The sequence below is a fragment of the Saccopteryx bilineata genome, chromosome 3 (assembly GCF_036850765.1).
Source record: "Saccopteryx bilineata isolate mSacBil1 chromosome 3, mSacBil1_pri_phased_curated, whole genome shotgun sequence".
In the NCBI taxonomy this organism is placed as follows: Eukaryota; Metazoa; Chordata; class Mammalia; order Chiroptera; family Emballonuridae; genus Saccopteryx; species Saccopteryx bilineata.
The window spans coordinates 297,649,870-297,671,191 of record NC_089492.1 but is presented as its reverse complement, the minus strand read 5'-3'; the positions used below and the strand labels follow the sequence as shown (position 1 = coordinate 297,671,191).

General features: G+C 40.0%; 1 protein-coding gene and 1 pseudogene across 1 annotated transcript in view; both read right to left on the bottom strand.

The window, feature by feature from the left end:
* Positions 1-7,882: 7,882 nt before the first annotated feature.
* The window catches only part of LOC136331899 (zinc finger protein 420-like), a 29,570-nt gene continuing 16,130 nt past the window's right edge, over positions 7,883-21,322 (bottom strand). Inside the window, exons 4-5 of the mRNA XM_066271070.1 lie at positions 14,626-14,699; positions 7,883-12,052 (exon numbers count right to left, since the gene is read on the bottom strand). Coding sequence (XP_066127167.1) covers positions 10,439-12,052; positions 14,626-14,699 — 1,688 coding nt within the window. The 3' untranslated portion in view covers positions 7,883-10,438. The remainder of the gene's footprint in view (positions 12,053-14,625; positions 14,700-21,322) is intronic.
* On the bottom strand, positions 20,868-20,984 carry LOC136332589 (small nucleolar RNA U3; annotated as a pseudogene).

Here is a 21,322-nt window from a genome sequence, read left to right as displayed (position 1 = left end):
CAGTTTAGTGCCATTTAATATGATGTTAGCTGATGGTTTATAATATATGGCCTTTATCATGTTGAGATATTTTCCTTCTATACCCATGTTGTTGATATTCTTAAACACAAAATTGTGTTGTATTTTATTGAAAACCTTTTCTGCGTCTATTGATAAGATCATGTGGCTTTTGTTTTTTGTTTTGTTGATATGGTGTATTACGTTAACCGTTTTACATATGTTGAACCATCCTTGAGGTTCTGGGATGAATCCCATTTGATCATGATGTATTATTTTTTAAATATGTTGTTGTATTCGATTTGCTAGTATTTTGTTTAGTATTTTCACATCTGTATTCATTAGAAATATTGGTCTGTAGTTTTCTTTTTTTGTGCCATCCTTGCCTGGTTTTGGTATGAGGGTTATGTTGGCCTCATAAAATATGTTTGGAAGTATTGCTTCTTCTTCAATTTTTTGGAAGACTTTGAGTAGAATAGGAACCAAGTCTTCTTTGAATGTTTGATAAAACTTGCTGGTATAGCCATCAGGGCCTGGACTTTTATTTTTGGGGAGGTTTTTAATGTTTTTTTCTATTTCTTCTCTACTGATAGGTCTGTTTAGGCTTTCTGCTTCTTCTTGACTCAGTCTAGGAAGGTTGTATTGTTCTAGGAATTTATCCATTTCTTCTAGGTTGTTGAATTTAGTGGCATAAAGTTTTTCATAGTATTCTACAATAATTCTTTGTATATCTACGGTGTCCGTGGTGATTTCTCCTCTTTCATTTTGGATTTTGTTTATATGAGTTCTTTCTCTTTTTTCCTTGGTAAGTCTTTCCAAGGGTTTGTCAATTTTGTTGATCTTTTCAAAGAACCAGCTCCTTGTTCTATTAATTTTTTCTATAGTTTTTGTTTTCTATTTCATTTATTTCTGCTCTGATTTTTATTATCTCCTTTCTTCGGCTGGTTTTGGGTTTTGTTCTTCTTTTTCTAGTTCCTTAAAGTGTGAAGTTATGTGGTTCACTTGGGCTCTCTCTTGTTTGTTCATATATGCCTGAAGTGATATGAACTTCCCTCTTATCACTGCTTTTGCTGCATCCCATAGATTCTGATATGTTGTATTGTCATTTTCATTAGTCTGCATATATCTTTTGATCTCTGCACTTATTTCTTCTTTGACCCATTCATTTTTTAGAAGTATGTTGTTTAGTTTCCACACTTTTGTGGGATTTTTTTCCTCTTTTTTGCAGTTGAATTCTAGTTTCAGGGCTTTATGATTAGAAAATATGCTTGATACAACATCGATTTTTCTGCATTTGCTGATGTTGTTTTTATGGCTCAACATATGGTCAATTCTTGAGAATGATCCATGTACACTGGAGAAAAATGTATACTCAGTCACTTTGGGATGAAATGTCCTGTAGATGTCTATCATATCCAGGTGCTCTAGTGTTTTGTTTAAGGCCACTATGTCTTTGTTGATTCTCTGTTTGGATGACCGATCTAGAGCCGTCAGCAGTGTATTGAGGTCTCCAAGTATGATTGTATTTTTGTCAGTTTTTGTTTTAAGGTCAATAAGTAGCTGTCTTATATATTTTGGTGCTCCTTGGTTTGGTGCATATATATTAAGAATTGTTATGTCTTCTTGATTCAGTGTCCCCTTAGCCATTATGAAATGGCCATTTTTGTCTCTGAGTACTTTTGCTGTCTTGCAGTCAGCATTATCAGATATAAGTATTGCTACGCCTGCTTTTTTTGGATGTTATTTGCTTGGAGTATTGTTTTCCAGCCTTTCACTTTGAATTTGTTTTTACCCTTGTTACTTAGATGAGTTTCCTGTAGGCAGCATACAGTTGGATTTTCTTTTTTAATCCATTCTGCTACTCTGTGCCTTTTTACTGGTGAGTTTAATCTGTTTACATTTAGTGTAATTATTGACACTTGTGAGTTCCCTATTGCCATTTTATATATTGCTTTCTGTTAGTTTTGTGTCTTGTTTGATCCTTCTCTTTCTTTTTTCTATCTTTTGTTTTTATTTGGTTGTATTCCATACATCTTTCCTCTGTTGCTATCTTTTTTTATCTCATGTGTTTCTGTGGTGTTTTTTTTAATGGTGGTTACCTTTAAGTAATGAAAAGGGTTCCTATCCTGTTCATTGTAGTGCACTATTTTGTGAGTACTTTTGCACTCCATCGTCCTTTGCTACCGTTAATCTCCATCCTCTTCCCCTCTTTCTTTTTGTTGTTGTCACAGTTTAAATTTGGTTTTATTGTGTTCTTCTTGGAGCTTTTACTTGTGGCTTTTTTTTTTGTTCTTTGCATCTGATTGGAGAACCCCCTTTAGTAATTCCAGGAGTGGGGGTTTTCTGATGATAAATTCCCTCATCTTTTCTATATCTGTGAATGTTTTTATTTCTCCATCATATTTGAAGGATAGTTTTGATGGGTATAGTATTCGTGTCTGAAAGTTCCTCTCTTTTAGGACTTTAAATATTGGGGTCCACTCTCTTCTAGCTTGTAGAGTTTCTGCTGAGAAATCTGATGATAATCTAATGGGCCTTCCTTTATATGTTGTATTCTTCTTTTCCCTGGCTGCCTTGAGAATTTTTTCTTTGCCGTTGGTTTGTGCCAATTTCATTATGATGTGCCATGGAGTAGGTTTGTTGGGGTTAAGAAAACTTGGAGTTCTGTTTGCTTCTTGAATTTGAGGCTTTAGTTCTTTCTACAGGCTTGGGAAGTTCTCATCTATTTTTTGTTTGAGTATGTTCTCCATTCCATTTTCTCTCTCTTCTTCCTCTGATATACCTATTATTCTTATGTTATTCTTTTTGATGGAGTCAGATAATTCTTGAAGGGCTATCTCATTTTTTTTTTAAATTTTGAGTCTCTTTCTTCTTCTCTCTGGCCTGTTCTATTAGCTAAGCTTGTTACCTCGTTTTTAAGCTCGTGATTTGAGTTTTTCATCTCTGTTTGATTTGTTTCTATAGTTTCAATTTCCTTGGAAATATATTCTTTGTGTTCATTGAGTTGTTTTCTGAGCTCCCTAAATTGCCTGTGTTTTCTTGTATATCTTGGAGGATTTTTAGGATTTCTATCTTGAATTCTCTGTCATTTAGATCCACGGTTTCAAATATATTAAATTTTTTTCTCCATAGATTTTTCCTCATCTAGCTGTGTTACCTCTCTGTCTTTTGTATCCATGATATTCGATTTTCTCTTCCTTAATGGCGTCTGAGGGTGGTTTTGTTGATAGTATTAATGAGATTTAATATAGAATAAATAGTTGAAAAAATAAAAAATCAAAAAGTTTTTTTTAAAAAATAATGAAATAAAGAAAAATAAAATAAAATAAAAAAATTTTAAAAAGAAATCATTCCTCCCCCTCCTTTTTTCCTCTCCTCTCCTCTCCTCTCCCCTCTTTCTTGAGAAAATCTTGTGGTGAACTGTGAATTATATTGTATTAAATAGAACAAACAATGCCTGTAATGGCGGGCCTGAATTGGGGAAAAGTAATAAAGGGGCAAAAAAAAAAAAAAAAAAAAAAAAAAAAAAGAAAGAAAAAAGAAGGGGGTATGGACCCACAAAAAGCAAATAAGGAAAAAATTTGGGTCAAGAATAAAATGATCTGCTTTTAGGTGTTGGTTGACTAAGAGTTATGATGAGAGGAATAAGAGGGAAACTGGAAAATGGGGGGGACAAATTAAAAAATTACTATTGTATTTAGTAGAACAAGAACTAGATAAAATGGAGAGCCAGGGATGGGAACACTGCTAGTGAGTTTAAAAGGTGAAAAATCCCCCAAAATGCCACAAATATAAGTTTGAGTCCCAGATAAGATAATTTGTTCGTTATTGAGGTTTGAATGAGAGGAGACGTAAAGGAGAAAGGAAGAAACTAATATAGAGGGAGAAAAGAAAGAGAGAGAGAAAAAAAGAGGAAAGCACTAAAAGAAGAAAAAAGAGGGGAGAGAGAGAGAGAGTTAAGGGTTTTGGAGTGCAACCCTCATAGAGAGAAAGGAAGAGGAAAGAAAAGATAATGGGAGATGTAACACTTATGGGTAGTGTAGTTCAAGGAGAGGAGAGAGTAAGTCCGGCAGAGAGTTAATCGACCAAATTGGAGGAGGAAAAAAAAAAATCAAGAATGAAGATAAGAGAAACAAATGAACAAATATAATAAAATGGGATAGGTTATAAAGTCTGCGGATTATTCTTGATTTTGAGAGGTTATCTTCTTGCTTTTTCTTTTCTCTCCCTCTTCCTGGTCGGTGACTCTGTACCCCAGGTTCTGCCCCTTTGGCACGCTCAGGTAGAGGTTTGTAGTTGATAAGTCTCTATGGCGATGTCACGTATTGTGCTTTTGTCTCGTCGCCAGTCGAGGCTCATTAGCATTTATAGGCTCCACCAGTGAGAGAGTCCGTGTTCCTGGAGCCTCTCTCCTAGTCTTTCCTTCCTCAATTAGTAGCCTGATAATCCAGCTATGGGGTTGCTGCTGCCTCTGCCTGGATAGTAAGAGGCTCAAAGAGCTGGCAACTCCCCACTCTATTCCCACTCAGCACAGGGCTCTGGGTAAGGCTCAGTCAGTCAGAGCTGCTAGCATAATCAGTCAGGGCTTCCCCCACTCAAAGACCTCTGGCTCTGCCACTCTGTCCGGTAACATGGGCGGGCGCCCACTTCCAGGGCACTTGGAGGAAACTCTTGCTCACTATCTGCATGCACAGACCAGGATATCAGGCTGGCAGTCTCACACTCTGAGTGAAACCCCCACCCGCATGGAAAAGTTCCAGCGTTGGAATTGGCTCTCGCTCCGTCCCCATGCACAGTTATTTTTTTTTTTTTTTTTTTTTTTTTTGTGGAATAATAAACGGCTTTATTGAGTACAGAGCGCACATCCCGCCTGGCAAGGTTCCCTGGCCCCGAGGAAAGAAAAATGGAGGCTAGGGAAGTTGCCCCGTGCACAGCTTTTTCAAGGTGCTGGGGCAGCCCGAGATTCTGCTTTTGGCCCACACAAAGGCCCCTGACTCTGCTCTCTGTGGGATAACTCGGGCGCACACTGCCAAGGCACTAGCAGGAATCTCTCGCTCACTATCTGTGCGCACAGACCAGGATATCAGGCCGGCCGCCTCACCCTCTGAGTGAAACCCCCACCCGCATGGAAAGTTCCAGCATTGGAATTAGTTCTCGCTCCCTCCCTGTGCGTGGCTTTTTAAGGGCACTGGGGCGGTCCAGAGATTCTGCTTTTGACCCACACAAAGGCCTCTGACTCTGCCTCTCTGTGGGATAACACGGGCGCCCACTCCTGGGGCTTTGGAAGGAATCTCTTGCCCAATATCTGCGCACACCGACCAGGGGATTGGGGAAAATGGCTGCCCCACTTGTCTTTCTTTGTCTGGGTTTGGCGCGAGTGTTAGCTTGTAGTGCCCAGGCTGCCACAGGAATAGTTTTTCCTCGGCTTGGATCTTCGTGCCACAGCCTGGTTCGGCTGTTTGTGCTGCGGCCTGGATCTATTCACCCCCTTTGCCCGCCTTAGTTTCTATATTCTCAGTTCCCAGTGAAAGCCACCCTGTTTAGGTTAGTGAGGAAGGCGGAGCATTTCTTACTCCCTATTTCCTTCAGGCTTTCATTATATATTTAGCCAATTTTTCGCTCGACCATACCTTCGGGTGTATTGTGAAACATCTGGAGGCTCCAAGGATAGGTTTTTCTGTTTCTGGTTGAAGATCTTGTTGAGTTTTGGGGGAAATTTATCGGTATCGCTTCCTACCCCGCCATTACTCTGACGTCATCTCCCTGGGAAGCTTTTTATTTTCCCTCAATCTTAAACAATAGCCTTGCTGGATAAAGAAGTCTTGGTTGAAGGCTCTTGCTCTTTCTGCATTACTTTTAATATTTCTTGCCATTCCCTTCTGGCCTGAAGTGTTTCTTTTGAAAAGTCAGATGTCATCCTTATGGGGGCTCTTTTGTAGGTGATTGACTGCTTTTCTTTTGCAGCTTTTAGTAGTATCTCTTAGCTTTGGTATTTTAATTATGATGTGTCTTGGTATAGGTCTCTTTGAGTTCCTTTTTAATTGGATTCTGTGCTTTTTGAACTTGTGTGACTTTTTCCTGCATCAATTTAGGGAAGTTTTCAGGTATGATTTCCTCAAACAGGTTCTCTATCTCTTGTTCATTTTCTCCTTCACAAACCCTTATTATGCTGCTGTTGTTTCTCTTCACGTTGTCACAGATCTTAGTTTCCTCAGCCTTCTTGATCCTCTTCTTTTTGCTGTTCTGCTTCTATGCTTTCGCTTATTGTGTCCTCTAAATCATTGATTTGGTGCTCCGCTTCATGCAGCCTGTTTTCAATTCCTTTCAGTGTAGTCTTCATTTCTGATATTGTCATTTCTGTCTGATTGTTTTTTTATGATTTCAATGTCCTTATTGATGCATGCTATCTCTTTGTTTAGGTGTTCATTTTGTCCATCTATTGTTGCTCTAAGATCCTTGAGCATCCTAACAATTATTGTTCTAAACTCTGCATCCAGTATCTTGGTTAGTTCCATCTCATTCAGTTCTTTTTCTGGGGATTTCCCTTTTGATTCAGTTGAATTGCATTTCTCTGTCTTCCCATTTTGTCTCTGTATAGACTGCTTCTTTGGTTGTGGTGTTTGTGTAGCTGAGTATAGGGTTGGTGTTGTCTGCCTCCAACTTTCAGTTGTGTTGTTTCTAGATCTTCTTGGGTGGGCTTCAGATGTTTGTAACCCGCTGTGTGCTACTTTTCTGCTGCTACTGCTCTTTTTGCTGTTTGTGACAGCATTTTCTATGCCTTAGCTGGGTCAGGTGTAAGGAGTCTTTTCTTAAGATACCTCTCTAACTAGGGTTGTTAGGTCCTGAGCTGATGCACTCCATATCTGGCTGCTAGATGTACCAGCCCTGGACCTCCCTGGCTGGAACCTGGCGCAGACCAGTGGGGGGTCACTGCTTTTGGCCCTTAGCAACCTTTTGGAAGCTAAAGGCAATCCATAATTTGTGGCTGCCTCTGCTGGGCCCAGATGCCATGGTAAATATCAGCTGCACTCCTAGGCTGGCTTTTATTTACTGTTGGCCAATTTGTGTGTCCTCTCTATTCCTGAAGTGTGGTCTTTATGCTGACCCTCTGCTGCTTCTGCCTCCTCGGGCTCTCGCGAACTGGTGCAGGCTCACAGCTGTAACTCAGGCTGCTCTGTGGGCGTGGGGGATTCCTCACTTAACTCGGATAGTGATTTTCTTTCACATTCCAGTGCTCCTACACTTGCTTCAGAAAGCAAGACGTGCTTATTTACAAAGGGAACATGAGTTTTGATATAGAGCAGGGGTCCCCAAACTTTTTACACAGGGGGCCAGTTCACTGTCCCTCAGACTGTTGGAGGGCCGGACTATAAAAAAAAAACTATGAACAAATCCCTATGCACACTGCACATATCTTATTTTAAAGTTAAAAAAAAAAAAAGGAACAAATACAATATTTAAAATAAAGAACAAGTAAATTTGAATCAACAAGCTGACCAGTATTTCAATGGGAACTATGAGCCTGCTTTTGGCTAATGAGATGGTCAATATCTGGTTCCATATTTGTCACTGCTAGCCGTAACAAGTGATATGTGCTCCTCTCAGTGACCACCAATGAAAGAGGTGCCCCTTTCGGAAGTGCAGCGGGGGCCGGATAAATGGCCTCAGGGGGGCCGCATGTGGCCTGCGGGCCGTAGTTTGGGGACCCCTGATATAGAGTCTCCAATTTCCAATACATTTTGTGCCCAGGTGAAAAAACATTGTACAATATTGCAATATTCTAATAAATATAGTTTTCTGATAGCACCTTAATTGTGCTAGACAACACATCAGTTTTTTTTTTTATAAAAAAGTAATTTATTATTCATTGTAGTGAACGAGTCAGACACATTAATCTGTTACTGCATGTCCCCACCAGACATAAAATCTGCAAACTGTGTGCTTTGGGATGATGTTCTAACCAGCTGACCTATCCAAGAAGAGATAACACAGTCTTCATTTTCCTGAGTTGAGCCAGTTGTGCAGCATGGCAACAGGTGTCTCCTCTCTCCATTGACAGCATTGACATCAACTGGTATCTTGGGTGTTCATCATCTCCCACCTGGTCCTACAGCCTCAGTGCTACTGGGATTCAGGTTTCTTTATTACAAAGCATCTATTAGAGTGAAAGCAATGTCCTCTGTGTGCTCACTTCATGCAATGTCAGAAGAACACAGTGACAGGACATCACCCAGTATTCAGATAAACACATTGGCAGAGACAAGGAATTGACTTGGATAACATCACTAACAGAAAGTGAGAAAATTAATTTAGTGAGAAGAGTGGAGGAAGAAACAGACTCCAGCAGGTGTCTCAACTGGGATCCACCTGAGAAGCCCACGAGGGATTGATGCTCTGCTCAACGGGGGCCCATGCTCCCTTGCAACCAGAGCCAATTTTTACCACCTGAAGTGGAGGCCAGGGAGTCAGTCTCAGAGCCTGGGACCACCTTGATCTAATTGAGCCATGGCTATGGGAGGAGAGAGTGAGAGAGAAAGAAGAGGCAGAATGGTGGAGCAGATGGGCACTTTTCCTTTCCATCCTGAGTTGTAATAAAACCATACATGCACATGTCGGTCAGATAGTCTACCACTGAAGCAACAAACCAGGGCTGAGAATACTTATAAAACCTTGATATAATGCTATTATTCTCCAATGGAAAAATGAAATATACTAAACAAGATGAAACTTTGTGTGATCTCTGTAAAATTACCTGCATTTTCTGGTTGATTTCTCTATGCCACTATAGTCCAAAAAAGCCATTCTTAAAATCTCTAAGCAGGTCATATAAGTAACATTCCATGACCATAATAAAAAGACACAACTATAGTAGGTTCTTTATTAAAATAAAAAGATAACTGCATAGTAAGTTTCTATAACCAAGAGTGTTGATTTTGGAGAAAAAGTGTACAGAAATGCAATGTACAAAAAATCATTCACATGAAAAATTTGTGAGATTTCTACTTGGGTAGTATTATCTGCTTGTTGAATTACCAATTTTGATGCATTATTTCCCTACCCTAATGAAGACATGCACACACATTTCTTTATTCCTCAGTCCTCTTACTCCTACATTACATCACTAATATATGTAATGCACTTTTGTGTACCAAATCATTGAAAATTTTTACATTGACTCAAAGAAAGATATATGAAATACACATAAGCTCAACATTTAAAAAGAACTTCCTATTATACTAGAGTGGATTATTTCCAAGTACTACAATTTGTAAAGCAGAGCACTATGATATGGGAGGGTGAGCAGCAGTTACAAAAGAGACCACAACACAGATTAAAACAGACACATGTATACCTCACAAGCCCGGGAGGAACAGCACAGCCTGCCTGAGTCTACCCGTGGAAGCCATGGCAGTATGCCAGAAGAATGAAGCAGGACCCAGAGTGCAAACTTTTAACATGATCCATCTGCTGACTCCTCAGTGTTCTAAAGTTAATTTTAGGTTGTTAAAAATAAACCGTAAAAAGCAACTATTTGGTAAGTTACACAAAGAACATAGCTAAGGTTGAAACATGGTGAAAACCGAGGTGGGAGAAATTCTATTGCACACAGGGATGTCAAGTATGGCTGGCATACTGTGTAAAGCTTTCTAATGTTCTTTATGTCTGTTACTCTTCTATCCAGTTTCAGCAAATGTTGACTAAGATACAAATCAGGACAAAGACTTTGGAACATAGATTGCCTTTTAACACTTAATTCTTTGACAAAGAGGTTTTAACAAAAGTTAAATGTTTTGCCAAATTACTGACATTTTTACTGTTTCTCTCCATCATGAATTCTGCAATGTTCAAGTTTTCAGCAAAGATAAAAGGCTTTCCCACATACTTTACATTTGCAAGGTACCTCTTTGGTATGTATTCTCTTGTTTAGGAAGGTGAAAGCAGTCATTTCAGGATTTGCCATAACCTGCAAATTTGTAAGGCTTCTCTTGATAATAAATTCTTGTTAATAAGATTCCCCTGCCAAGCAAAATCTTCATATATTCCCTACAAATGTAATGTTTCTGTCCAGTATGAGGTTCCTGATGAGTGGCAAAAGGCTTTTCCACATTCTCTTTGTCTTTTTCCAGTAGGAGTCCTCTGATGTCAAGTAAGGTGTGAGGAGGAATTAAAGGCTGTGCCACATTCTGGACATTGACAGGGCTTCTCTCCACTGTGAACTCTTTGATGATCAGTAAGACTTGATAAAATTCTAAAGGCTTTGCCACATTCCCTACATTTGTATGGTTTCTCTTCCATGTGAATTCTTTGATATAGTCAGGTATGAGTTCAGGAAAACATTATTTCCAGTCTAAACATTTGTGAGACCCCTCTCCAGTATGAATTTTCTGATGCACAGTAAGATATGAGGAATACTAAAGGCTTTGTAACATTCCCTCCATTTCTATGGTTTCTCTCTCATGTGAATTCTTTGATGTACAGTAAGGTTCGATTTCCAGATAAAGGTTTTGCCACATTCTAAACATTTATAAGACCTCTCTCCAGTATGAATTTTCTGATGTGCAGTAAGATTTGAGGAACGACTAAAGGCTTTGTCACATTCTCTACACTTGTATGGTTTCTCTCCTGTATGAGTTCTTTGATGTATAGTAAGATCAGAGGAACACCTAAAGGCTTTGTCACATTCTTTGCATTTGTATGGTTTCTCTCCTGTGTGAGTTCTTTGATGTTTAGTAAGAGTGGAGGGGTGAGTAAAATCTTTACCACATTGAGTGCATGTGTATGGTTTCTCTCTTGTGTTTGTTGCTTGATGTATAGTAAGACCCAAGAGTTGAGTCAAAGCTTTGCCACATTGACTGTATTGATATGGTTTCTCTCTTGTGTGAGTTGCTTGATGTATAGTAAGACCTGAGAGTTGAGTAAAAGCTTTGCCACATTTGCTGCATTTGTATGGCTTCTCCCCTGTGTGAGTTCTTCGATGTACAGTAAGACTTGAGAGTCGAGTAAAAGCTTTGCCACACTGTCTGCATTTGTATGGTTTCTCTCCTGTGTGAAGTCTTTGATGTTTAGTAAGAGTTGAGGGGTGAGTAAAAGCTTTGCCACATTGTCTACATTTGTATGGTTTCTCTCCCGTGTGAATTCTCTGATGTACAGTAAGAGTTGAGGAACAGGTAAAGGCTTTGCCACACTGTCTGCATTTATATGGTTTCTCTCCTGTGTGAGTTCTCTGATGTACAGTAAGACCTGAGATCTGAGTAAAAGCTTTGCCACATTGTGTGCATTTGTATGGTTTCTCTCCTGTGTGAGTTCTTTGATGTATAGTAAGAGATGAGGAACAGTTAAAGGCTTTACCACAATTTAAACATTTATGAGACCATTCTCCAGTATGAATTCTCTGATGTACAGTAAGAGTTGTGGAACAGCTAAAGGCTTTGTCACATTGTGTGCATTTGTATGGTTTCGCTCTCATGTGAATTCTTTGATGTACATTAAGCTTTGATTTCCGGGTAAAGGATTTGCCACATTCTAAATATTTATGAGACCTATCTTCAATATGAATTTTCTGATGGTTAAAAAGAGCTAAGGAATGGCTAAAGGCTTTGCCACACTGCCTGCATTTGTGAGGTCTCCTTCTGGTGTGAATATTTCTCTCATGTAAACTAAGATTTGAATGCCAATTAAATATCTTACCAGATTTTTCAAATTTGTGTTTTTCTTTACTATGGTCTTTCTTAAATATATTCATATTGAATATTTCACTGAACGCTCTGGTACATAAATTATAAGTGTAAGCTTCCTCCTCAGTATAAATATTCTCTTCTTCCTTATGAGCTGAAGATTGTTTAAAAGATTTGACACATATACTTTGTTCATTTGTTATTTTCACAACATGAATAACCTGATGAATATTAGAATGTGACATCTGGTCAAACACTTTTCCGTGTACATAATGGTTCTTGGGAAATGAAGTTTTCTCATTTTGATTATGAATTGATTCTTGTTTAAAGGTTCTCCAATATTCATTGCATTGATAACTTCTGTCTTCATTATGTATAGTCTGGTAATCATCAAAGATAGATATGCTTTTACCAAAAGATATAATTTATTTAACATTTACATTTATTCCCAAACAACTACACTTTGATACCTATTAAACAATGTTTACTGTAAAAATTGGCTCCAAAGTTAATGAATATTACAGATATTGAAATGGCAAAAGATTTGAAAAACAAATTGAGTGAATATTTACTCCAAAGATTACATAACTTCCTAACTTTTCCAGATTTCCTTTTCAAAAACATGTAATAGTAAAAGAATAGTTTTTGGTCTTGTGGGCAAGCCCATCAGGGGTTAATATTCTGATGATGTGGGGACATTGCTCCATTACTCTGCAATGGAGCCATTTTTTAGGGCCTGGAGAAGAGATGACAGACCCATCCTCAGTGCCTGAGGACATTTCACTCGGCCAATCCAGCCATGGCTGTAAGAGGGTAAGAGAGAGAGAGAAGCAAGAGGGGGAAGGGTAAAGAAGCAGATGGTTGCTTTTCCTGTAGACCCTGACCCAGAATTGAACCAAGGACCTCCACATTCTTGGCCACTGAAGCACTGATGCAACAAACCAGAGCCAATTTGCCTTTTTAGAAACTGATAGACATTGTAGCTGATTTAAAGAGAGAGTTTCACAAATGTGTGATATTTTTTACCTATTTAGAAAACAAAGAGTTAACCACAAATAATAGTCCCGTCCTGGCCAGATATCTCGGTTGGAGCATCATCCTGAAGCACAGAAGTTGCTGCCTCAATTCCAAGCAGGGCACATACAGGAGCAGATAAGATGTTCCTATCTCTCTCCACCATTTTTCTCCTCCTCTCTTCATAAAATTAATGCAATAAGTTTTTTCCCTTTTTTTAGAAAGGCAGGGAAAGAGAGAGAAAGCATTGATTTGCACTTGTATGATCCTTGACCAAGGAATCAAACCAGCAATTCGTGCTCCAGGAAAATTCTTCAAACAATCGAACTATCCACACAGGACTCAATTTCTTTTTTATTTTCAGAGAGACAGAGAGAGGTAGGGAGAAAGGAGGAGCAAGAAAGGAAGCATTCATTTGTTTCTGCACCCTGTTGTCTATTCATTGACTGCTTATTCCATGTGCCCTTACCAGTGATTAAATCTACAGTGTTGTTATTTCAGGACAATGCTCTAACCAACTGAGTGGTTAACAGACCACATGGAATAAACACTTAAACAATTAATAATTATAATTGTCTCACCATGGCCAATACCCTCCATTGGTTTCACTGTCATTCTAGTATGCTAAGGTCGCAGGCTCAATCCCTGGTCATGGTACATATAGGAAAAGTTCAATGTCTCTGTCTGTCACTGTCTCCCTCTCTTTCTCCATACCTCTCTCTAAATACAGTGGTACCTTGACACACAAGCACTTTAACTCGCTAGCTGTTTGAGAGATGAGCAGTCAGTTGTGGGATTTTTTGCTTTAAGTCACAAGCGGATATTTAAATCCCGAACTTCCAACACCCTCCACTAGGTGGCCTGCCAATGTTCTGAAAGGGAGGAAGAAACAAACTTCCAGGGAAAGGTTTTCGTTGAAACGGCCTCTAAGTGAAAGCAAGGAAAGTGTGGCAAAATAGCCAAAAGTCAGTGAAGAAAATGATGATGATTAAGCAAAGTAAAAAAAAATAGCAATTAAATTTAGCAATAAAGTTACATATCATATGTAGTGTGTTAGTTAAATTTTGCAGTTAAATGTAGCATTAAGTGTATAGAGAGTAAGCTATGTTAAGCAATAGTGCATGAAATAAAAACCACCTCCGCCAGTCTCCTACCCCTCCGCTAGTGTCTTTGCCTGACCTTGAAGGTAAATATTTTCATAAACAAGTTTATATCTTTACATTATATATTTGTTATTAATAAAGTACATTTTCTTATTTAAAAGCATATAAGTGGCCCTGGCTGGTTGGATCAGTGGTAGGGCATTGACTGGGTTGTGGAAGTCCCAGGTTCGATACCCAGCCAGGACACACAAAAGAAGCGTCCATCTAATTCTCCACCCTTCAACCTCTCATTTCTCTCTCTTCCCCTCTCACAGCAAAGCTCCATTGGAGCAAAATTGGCCCGGGTGCTGAGGATGGTTCCATGGCCTCTGCCTCAGGTGCTAGAATGGCTTTGATTGCAGTGTAGCAATGCTCCAGATGGGCCAAGCATTACCCTCTGGTGGGCACTGGGTGGGTCCCAGTTGGGTGCATGTGGGAGTCTGTTTGTCTTCCTCTCTGCTTCTCATTTCAGAAAAAACCAAAAAAATAAAAAATAAAAGCATATACTTAAAACAAAAAATTTGTGCAGTTTTTGGAGGCCAGAATGGATTAATTTCATTTCCATTAATTTAAATAGGGAAATTCGATTTGACACACAAGCAAACTGAGTCACGAGCACAGCCATTAAACAAATTAAACTCATGTGTCAAGGTACCACTATATATAAATAATAAAAAAAAACAGTTGTGGCATTTTAATTATGTACATATTAATATCCTTTTTTCTCACCATTCTTCCTAAATTTCTGAGGCTTTCACTACATTTACATTATCAAAACCTCCCCTTCCATATCTTACCAGTATTGTTTTAGAGAATAAATCTTCTATGCCTGGATTTTGTAACAAGGTCTGTTTGTCTTCAGAAGGCACAGCTGAAAGATACAAAATAAATATTCACAGTTATGACACAAGGTAAATGAATATACCAGCAAGTACTGACAAAATTACATTTTAAGTACGACAAAGGCAGGTTAACAGTTAAAGGCAAAACCAAGAAAGGTAAAAATGAAAAAAGTCACATCAGAGAGGAATGAAAACTTACATCTATTCCTAACAATATCTGCTGAAACTCCAAGCACACAAGGGCGATATGGTAAGAACATTCCCACTTACCAATTTCTTCTTAAGAAACACAGAAATGACAGTGCTGTATGCTCAATGAACTGGTTCCTTCACTGCTTCCTGAAAGATCATTTCTGTTTTGCATAATAGAGTTCCAAAAAATGGCAGTACAGAGTAAATGTACTTTAAAGACCATTTTTAAAAAAGTAATTGTTCAAGCACACAGAGAATGCAGTACTGAAGACATATTTCAAAAACAGAAACAGCATGACCAGAGCTGATGCAGTGGATAGAGTGTCAGCCTGGGATGCTGAGGTACCAGGTCTCAATCCCTGAGCTCTCTGGTCTGAACATGACCTCATTTACCTTGAGTGCAGGCTCAAAAATTTAAGAGCAAAGCCACCAGGCCTGACCAAGTGGTGGTACAATAAATTGAGTGTTGGCTGAGATGTTGAGGAAACAGCCCCCAAATCCCAAGGTCGCCGGCTAAAGTGCGGGTACACTAGTTTATCTGTGGGGTCACAAGTTTAGGATTATCTATGCCCAGTAGGTCACTGGCGTAGATATGACCCCATGGTTGCTGGCTTGAAGCCCAAGGTCACTGGCTGGAGCAAGGAGTCAGTGGCTCAGGTAGAGCTCCCCATCAAGGCACATATAACAAAGCAATCAATGAACAACTAACAAGCCCCAATTATGAGTTGATGCTTTTCTTCTCACTCTCTTTCCAACTGTCCCTCTCTCTCACTAAAATAAATAAATTTAAAACAAACAATAATATCAAGGTCGCCAGCTTGAGCATGGGATCGTCGTGATTCTATGGTGACTAGCTTGATCCCATGGTCGCTGGCTTGAGCAAAGTGTTACTGCCTCAGCTGAAGACCCCAAGTCAAGGCACATATAAAAAGTACTCACTGAACAACTAACTAAAGCGACTCAACTATGAGTTGTTGCTTTTCATCTCTCCCCTTGCTCTCTTACTGTCAGAAAAAAAGGAAGGGAGGGTCATTTTGAAATGGAAAAAAAAGGATCAGGGTCATTGTAAAATGAAGGAAAAATATAAAAAATGTGAATATAAATGTTAAGAAATAAAAGGATGATAAAAAAAGAATGACCCTGGCCGGTTCGCTCAGTGGTAGAGCGTCGGCCTAGCGTGCGGAGGACCCGGGTTCGATTCCCGGCCAGGGCACACAGGAGAAGCGCCCATTTGCTTCTCCACCCCTCCACCGCGCTTTCCTCTCTGTCTCTCTCTTCCCCTCCTGCAGCCAAGGCTCCATTGGAGCAAAGATGGCCCGGGCGCTGGGGATAGCTCTGTGGCCTCTGCCTCAGGTGCTAGAGTGGCTCTGGTCACAACATGGCGACGCCCAGGATGGGCAGAGCATCGCCCCCTGGTGGGCAGAGCGTCGCCCCCTGGTGGGCGTGCCGGGTGGATCCTGGTCGGGTGCATGCGGGAGTCTGTCTGACTGTCTCTCCCTGTTTCCAGCTTCAGAAAAAAAAAAAAAAAAAAAATGAAACCATAGCATTTGCAGAAGCATGGACACACATAGAACGTATTGTGCTAAGTGAAATAAGTCTGTCAGACAAACATATACTATATGATGTCAGTTATATTTGGAGTCTAAAGAACAATATAAATACTGGGATCCACCCAGCACGCCTACCAGGGAGTATGCTCTGCCCATCTGGAGTGTTGCTCTGTTGCAACCAGAGCCATTTTAGTGCCTGAGGCAGAGGCCACGGGGCCATCCTTAGTGCCCGTGCCAGCTTTGCTCCAGTGGAGCCTTGGCTGCGGGAGGGGAAGAGAGAGACAGAGAGGAAGGAGGGGGAGGGGTGGAGAAGCAGATGGGCGCTTCTTCTGTTGCTCTGGCCGGGAATTGAACACGGGAATCCTGCACGCCAGGCCAACGCTCTACCAGTGAGCCAACCAGCCAGGGCCTAGGAATGCCCTTGTTGATCAAGTTATCCAAAGAAAATTATTTGGAGCAACCATGACAGATCGAGCAATTCAGTCTCATACTATTCATCACCAGAACGCTGCAGCCCTGTGTAAACAGTTTCAACTTTCTCGGGAAGCAGTACGGCAGATTGGGAAATCCTGTCAAGGGCTCCTATACTACAATCTGCCCCTTCATTTGGAGTTAACCCACAAGGACCCCTACTAGGACAACTTTGGCAAATGGATGTTACTCTTATACCTTCATTTGGCAAATAGTCCTATGTCCACGTTACAGTGGATACCTATTCTGGATTTATAGTAACCTCTGTCAGAACAGGAAAGGCTGCTAAGCATGTTATAGCTCATTGTCTGTATACTTTGTTCTATTATTGGATTTCCTAAACTGGTTAAACTGAAAATGCTCCTACATATGGAGCAAAAGCATTTACTGTATTTTGTCATTCTTTTTTTATTCATTTTTTTTTTAGAAAGGAGAGAGACAGAGAGAGAAAGGGGGAGGAGCAGGAAGCATCAACTCCCATATGTGCCTTGACCAGACAAGTGCAGGGTTTTGAACTGGCGACCTCAGCGTTCCAGGTCGACGCTTTATCCACTGCGCCACCACAGGTCTGTATTTTGTCATTCTTACAATCTTTAAAGTTAAGGTGTTATTAAAGTGTACCCAGCAAATATTTTAAGGTCAATTAAAAAAAATTTAAAAGGGGGGAGTCATATCCTGGAACTCTGATGGGCCTACCATATCATGCTTTTTACTTAAAAAAATTTTAAATTTCTTTTGAATGCTGATGAACAGGAGACGCCAAATCTTTTTCTCCTGCAAACTACTACCTTCTTTATTTGATCCAGCTAAAAACACTGTTTTGTCTTTTTCAAAATAGCTCCAGATATATGAAAAAGATTTATATAGGCAGATGGGGATCCTCAAACCCCTCAGCGAGATCTTCTGAGCATGGCTTTTAAGATACCAAGAGGCAGAAAAAGCCCAATAGAGATCAGGGGAACTACCAGCTTTTAGGATATGCCCTTAAAGGCACCAATGCCCTAAAGGGGTCTCATAGGATGCCATCTGGGTTCTGCTTCAATAGTGGAAAGGAAGGTCATTGAGCTAAAGCCTGCCAGATTTACATGCCTCTGCTGTGAGGAAACAGGGACACTGGAAGGTAGGCTTCCCCCTCGTTCCTCTAAGGGAGGGTTCAGTCTCTTCCAGCCCTGCTCCAGCCACCTATGACCTAACCTCGCCCAGAATGCTGGGGTTTGCCATGGAAGGCTGAAGGTGCCCCAGGGCCGACGGCCCCATCTACGACACTGTGGACGAGCCTAGGGTATTTCTTCCAAGAAGCAGGTAAAATGATCTCATTTGCACAAGGGCCACTTAACTATGTCTTGCCTGAATAGTCAGGTTTTTTATTCTTCCCTCAAAGATCTCTGTTATGGGTGTTGATAGTCCTATTTTCTGCTGCTTTGTTTAATATATAGTGTTTCCTTTATTCCTCCTACCTCAACGCCCCACTCATATTTCAGGCTGGGACCTACTCCTAATTTAGAGCTCTCTTTCCTCCTTTTGCCAATTTCTATTATGAATCTACCTTTGCCACCCAGCTTAGTGTATCCCAAGGTTCTCTTTACCAAGCCACAGTCACAGAGCTTCAGGGAAAAGCAACCTGGTCTCATCCCTCCAGGCAGGGGAGAACAGAAGCTCCATCTCCACACATGCTGCAGATGGCTTTCCAGTCTCCTGCTCCCTGTGACAGCTCCTAACAGACTGAACTGGGGTTGGGTTGCATTTTTCAGGGATTTGGCATGGTGTTGGGGCCAACTTGGACTTGGTGAACATGTTAAGGACAGTACTCTTTTATGGATTCTTGCTGTATTGGACAAGAGTTTGCTTAAAGGTTTTAATCACTGTAAAAAAAAATAGAAGACTAGATAAAGAAGATGTGGCACATATACACCATGGTATACTATTCGGCCATAAGAAATGATGACATCAGATCACTTACAACAAAATGGTGGGATCTTGATAACATTATATGGAGTGAAATAAGTAAATCAGAAAAAAACAAGAACTGCAGGATTTCATACATTGGTGGGACATAAAAACGAGACTAAGAGACATGGACAAGAGTGTGGTGGTTACAGGGGGTGGGGGGAGGGAAGGAGGGGGAGGGAAGGAGGGAGAGTGGGAGGGGTGGGGGAGGGGCACAAAGAAAACTAGGTAGAAGGTGACAGAGGACAATCTGACTTTGGGTGATGGGTATGCAACAGAATTGAAGGACAAGATAACCTGGACATGTTTTCTTTGAATATATGTACCCTGATTTATTGATGTCACCCTATTAAAATAAAAATTTATTTATTAAAAAAGAAAAAGAACAATATAAATAAATAAACAACCAGAAAGACACTCATAGGTTCAGTGAACAGTGATGGTTGTCAGAGAGCAGGGGAGTTGGAAGACTGGGACAAAAAGTTATAGCAAAGTAAAAAAATAGCACCTATGGGGACTATAGTAAATAATACTGTATTATCCATGCTGGGTCCTGGAAATATCACGGGGAACACGTTTCAGATTTTATAAAGTATATTAAGGTCTAACCACTATCCTGTACATTTGAATACTGAATGAAAGATAAAAACCAAACCAAGAACAGAAAATTGATCTGTAGAATTTTGAAAATTATATACAAGTTTCAGCGATCAAAATCCTTTTTTATTAACTATAATTTATAACAGTGTACCCTCAAACAGCAATAATTTTTCATCATGACAGTATACAGCAGAAAAATTTTGTTAGATAATGCATTCAAATTATTCAAAAATAAATATTAAGTATAATAAAGATATTTAAGTGACATGAGAAATTTTTTCTGGTTTATGTATTTCAGCTACTCTTACAAAAATGTGTAGGCTGTAATCCAACTAAAAAAATAACCTTCATTTCCAAATAAGAAAAGCATTACAAAGTTCTGAAATATGGACAGACTAATCTTTAAACATTTTAAACTAAGCACACCATAAAAAAGACACATGCTGAGAAAGCAAATGAAAAACCTTATCATTTCTTTTTCCTGAAATAAACTTGAATTAAGGAACAAAGCCACTTCCTAAATATGAAGTGCCCAATAATGCTGCATCCCAATTCTTACCAAAGGAGAACAATTTTGCATGTTGTATCAGCACTTGTGAATCCAAAAGGACAAATATGACAAAAATCTCATCAAAAAGTAAAAACAGAAAAGGACACAGTCCCAGCAGCTCTCAAGTGCACAAGAAAGAATTACAGAATGACGGTGATGAAAGCAGGTAACAGTGGACACTTTCCTAACCGCTGGGCAAAATACTCTTAAGATTGCCTATGGCAGTAACTATTGAAGGACTCTATGAGATAAGTAGAGACATGAAATTACTCTAATGTGACTAATTAAGACTGGAAATATGTTTTTCTTCATTTCCAAGTTAAAGGAGGGGGAGATAGATGGACTCGTGCATGCACCTCAATGTGATCCACCCTAAAACTCCCATCTGGGGCTGTTGTATTATCATTCTGGGGCTATGGTCATAGCTGAGGTATTTTTAGTGCTGGAGGTAGAGACAAAACAGAGCCATCCTCAGCGTCCAGGGATAATACACTAACCAAACGAAACATGGCTTCAGGAAGGAAAGAGAGAGAGTGAAAGAGAGAGAAGGGTGAAGAGTGAAGAAGCAGATGGTCACTTCCCCTGTATGCCCTGAGTGGAATCGATTCCAGGACATGTGTATGCCAAGCTGACGCTCTCCAACTGAGACAAAGGGCCAGGGCCCAGACTAGAAACTTGTAACAATAATTCATACTAAGCAAAAGAATATTTTGAAATAAAACAGAATTACATGCTCATACTGTGGTGAGATGATTTGTGTTTTGATGAAATCATCAACTCTACACTTTGTATTGTCTTGTGGAAAATGTCCATAGGATTAGGAATGATATATCTGGCCTGACCACGCAGTGGCACACTGGAGAGATGTCAAAAAGGGACACAGAAAACCCACTTTCAAAACCCCAAGGTTGCTGGCTTGAGCGTGGGCTCACTAGGTTAAGTACAGGATTGCTGGCTTGAGCATAACAACAAACTATAGAAATGATCCCTGAAAGTATAGTCTTGACTTGAGTGTAAGATCAAAGACAGGACCCCACGGTCACTGCCTTGAGCAAGGGATTACTCCCTGTGACGTAGCCAACCCATCAAGGCACAGAAAAGAAAGCAATCAATGAACAAGTAAGGTACCACAACAAAGAATTGATGCTTCTTATCTCTCTCCCTTCCTGTCTCTCTGTCCGTGTCTATGTATTTGTCACAAAAATTAAAACATTCCAAATGAGAAAACACAGCTTATTATGTAATTCCTTAGGTATGTGCACATGTTCCCCGTGATCCCCAAAGCTATGGAAGAGGAGTCATCATGGCGGCTCTCAGTCCAAGGGGAAGTCTTGGCCCCCAC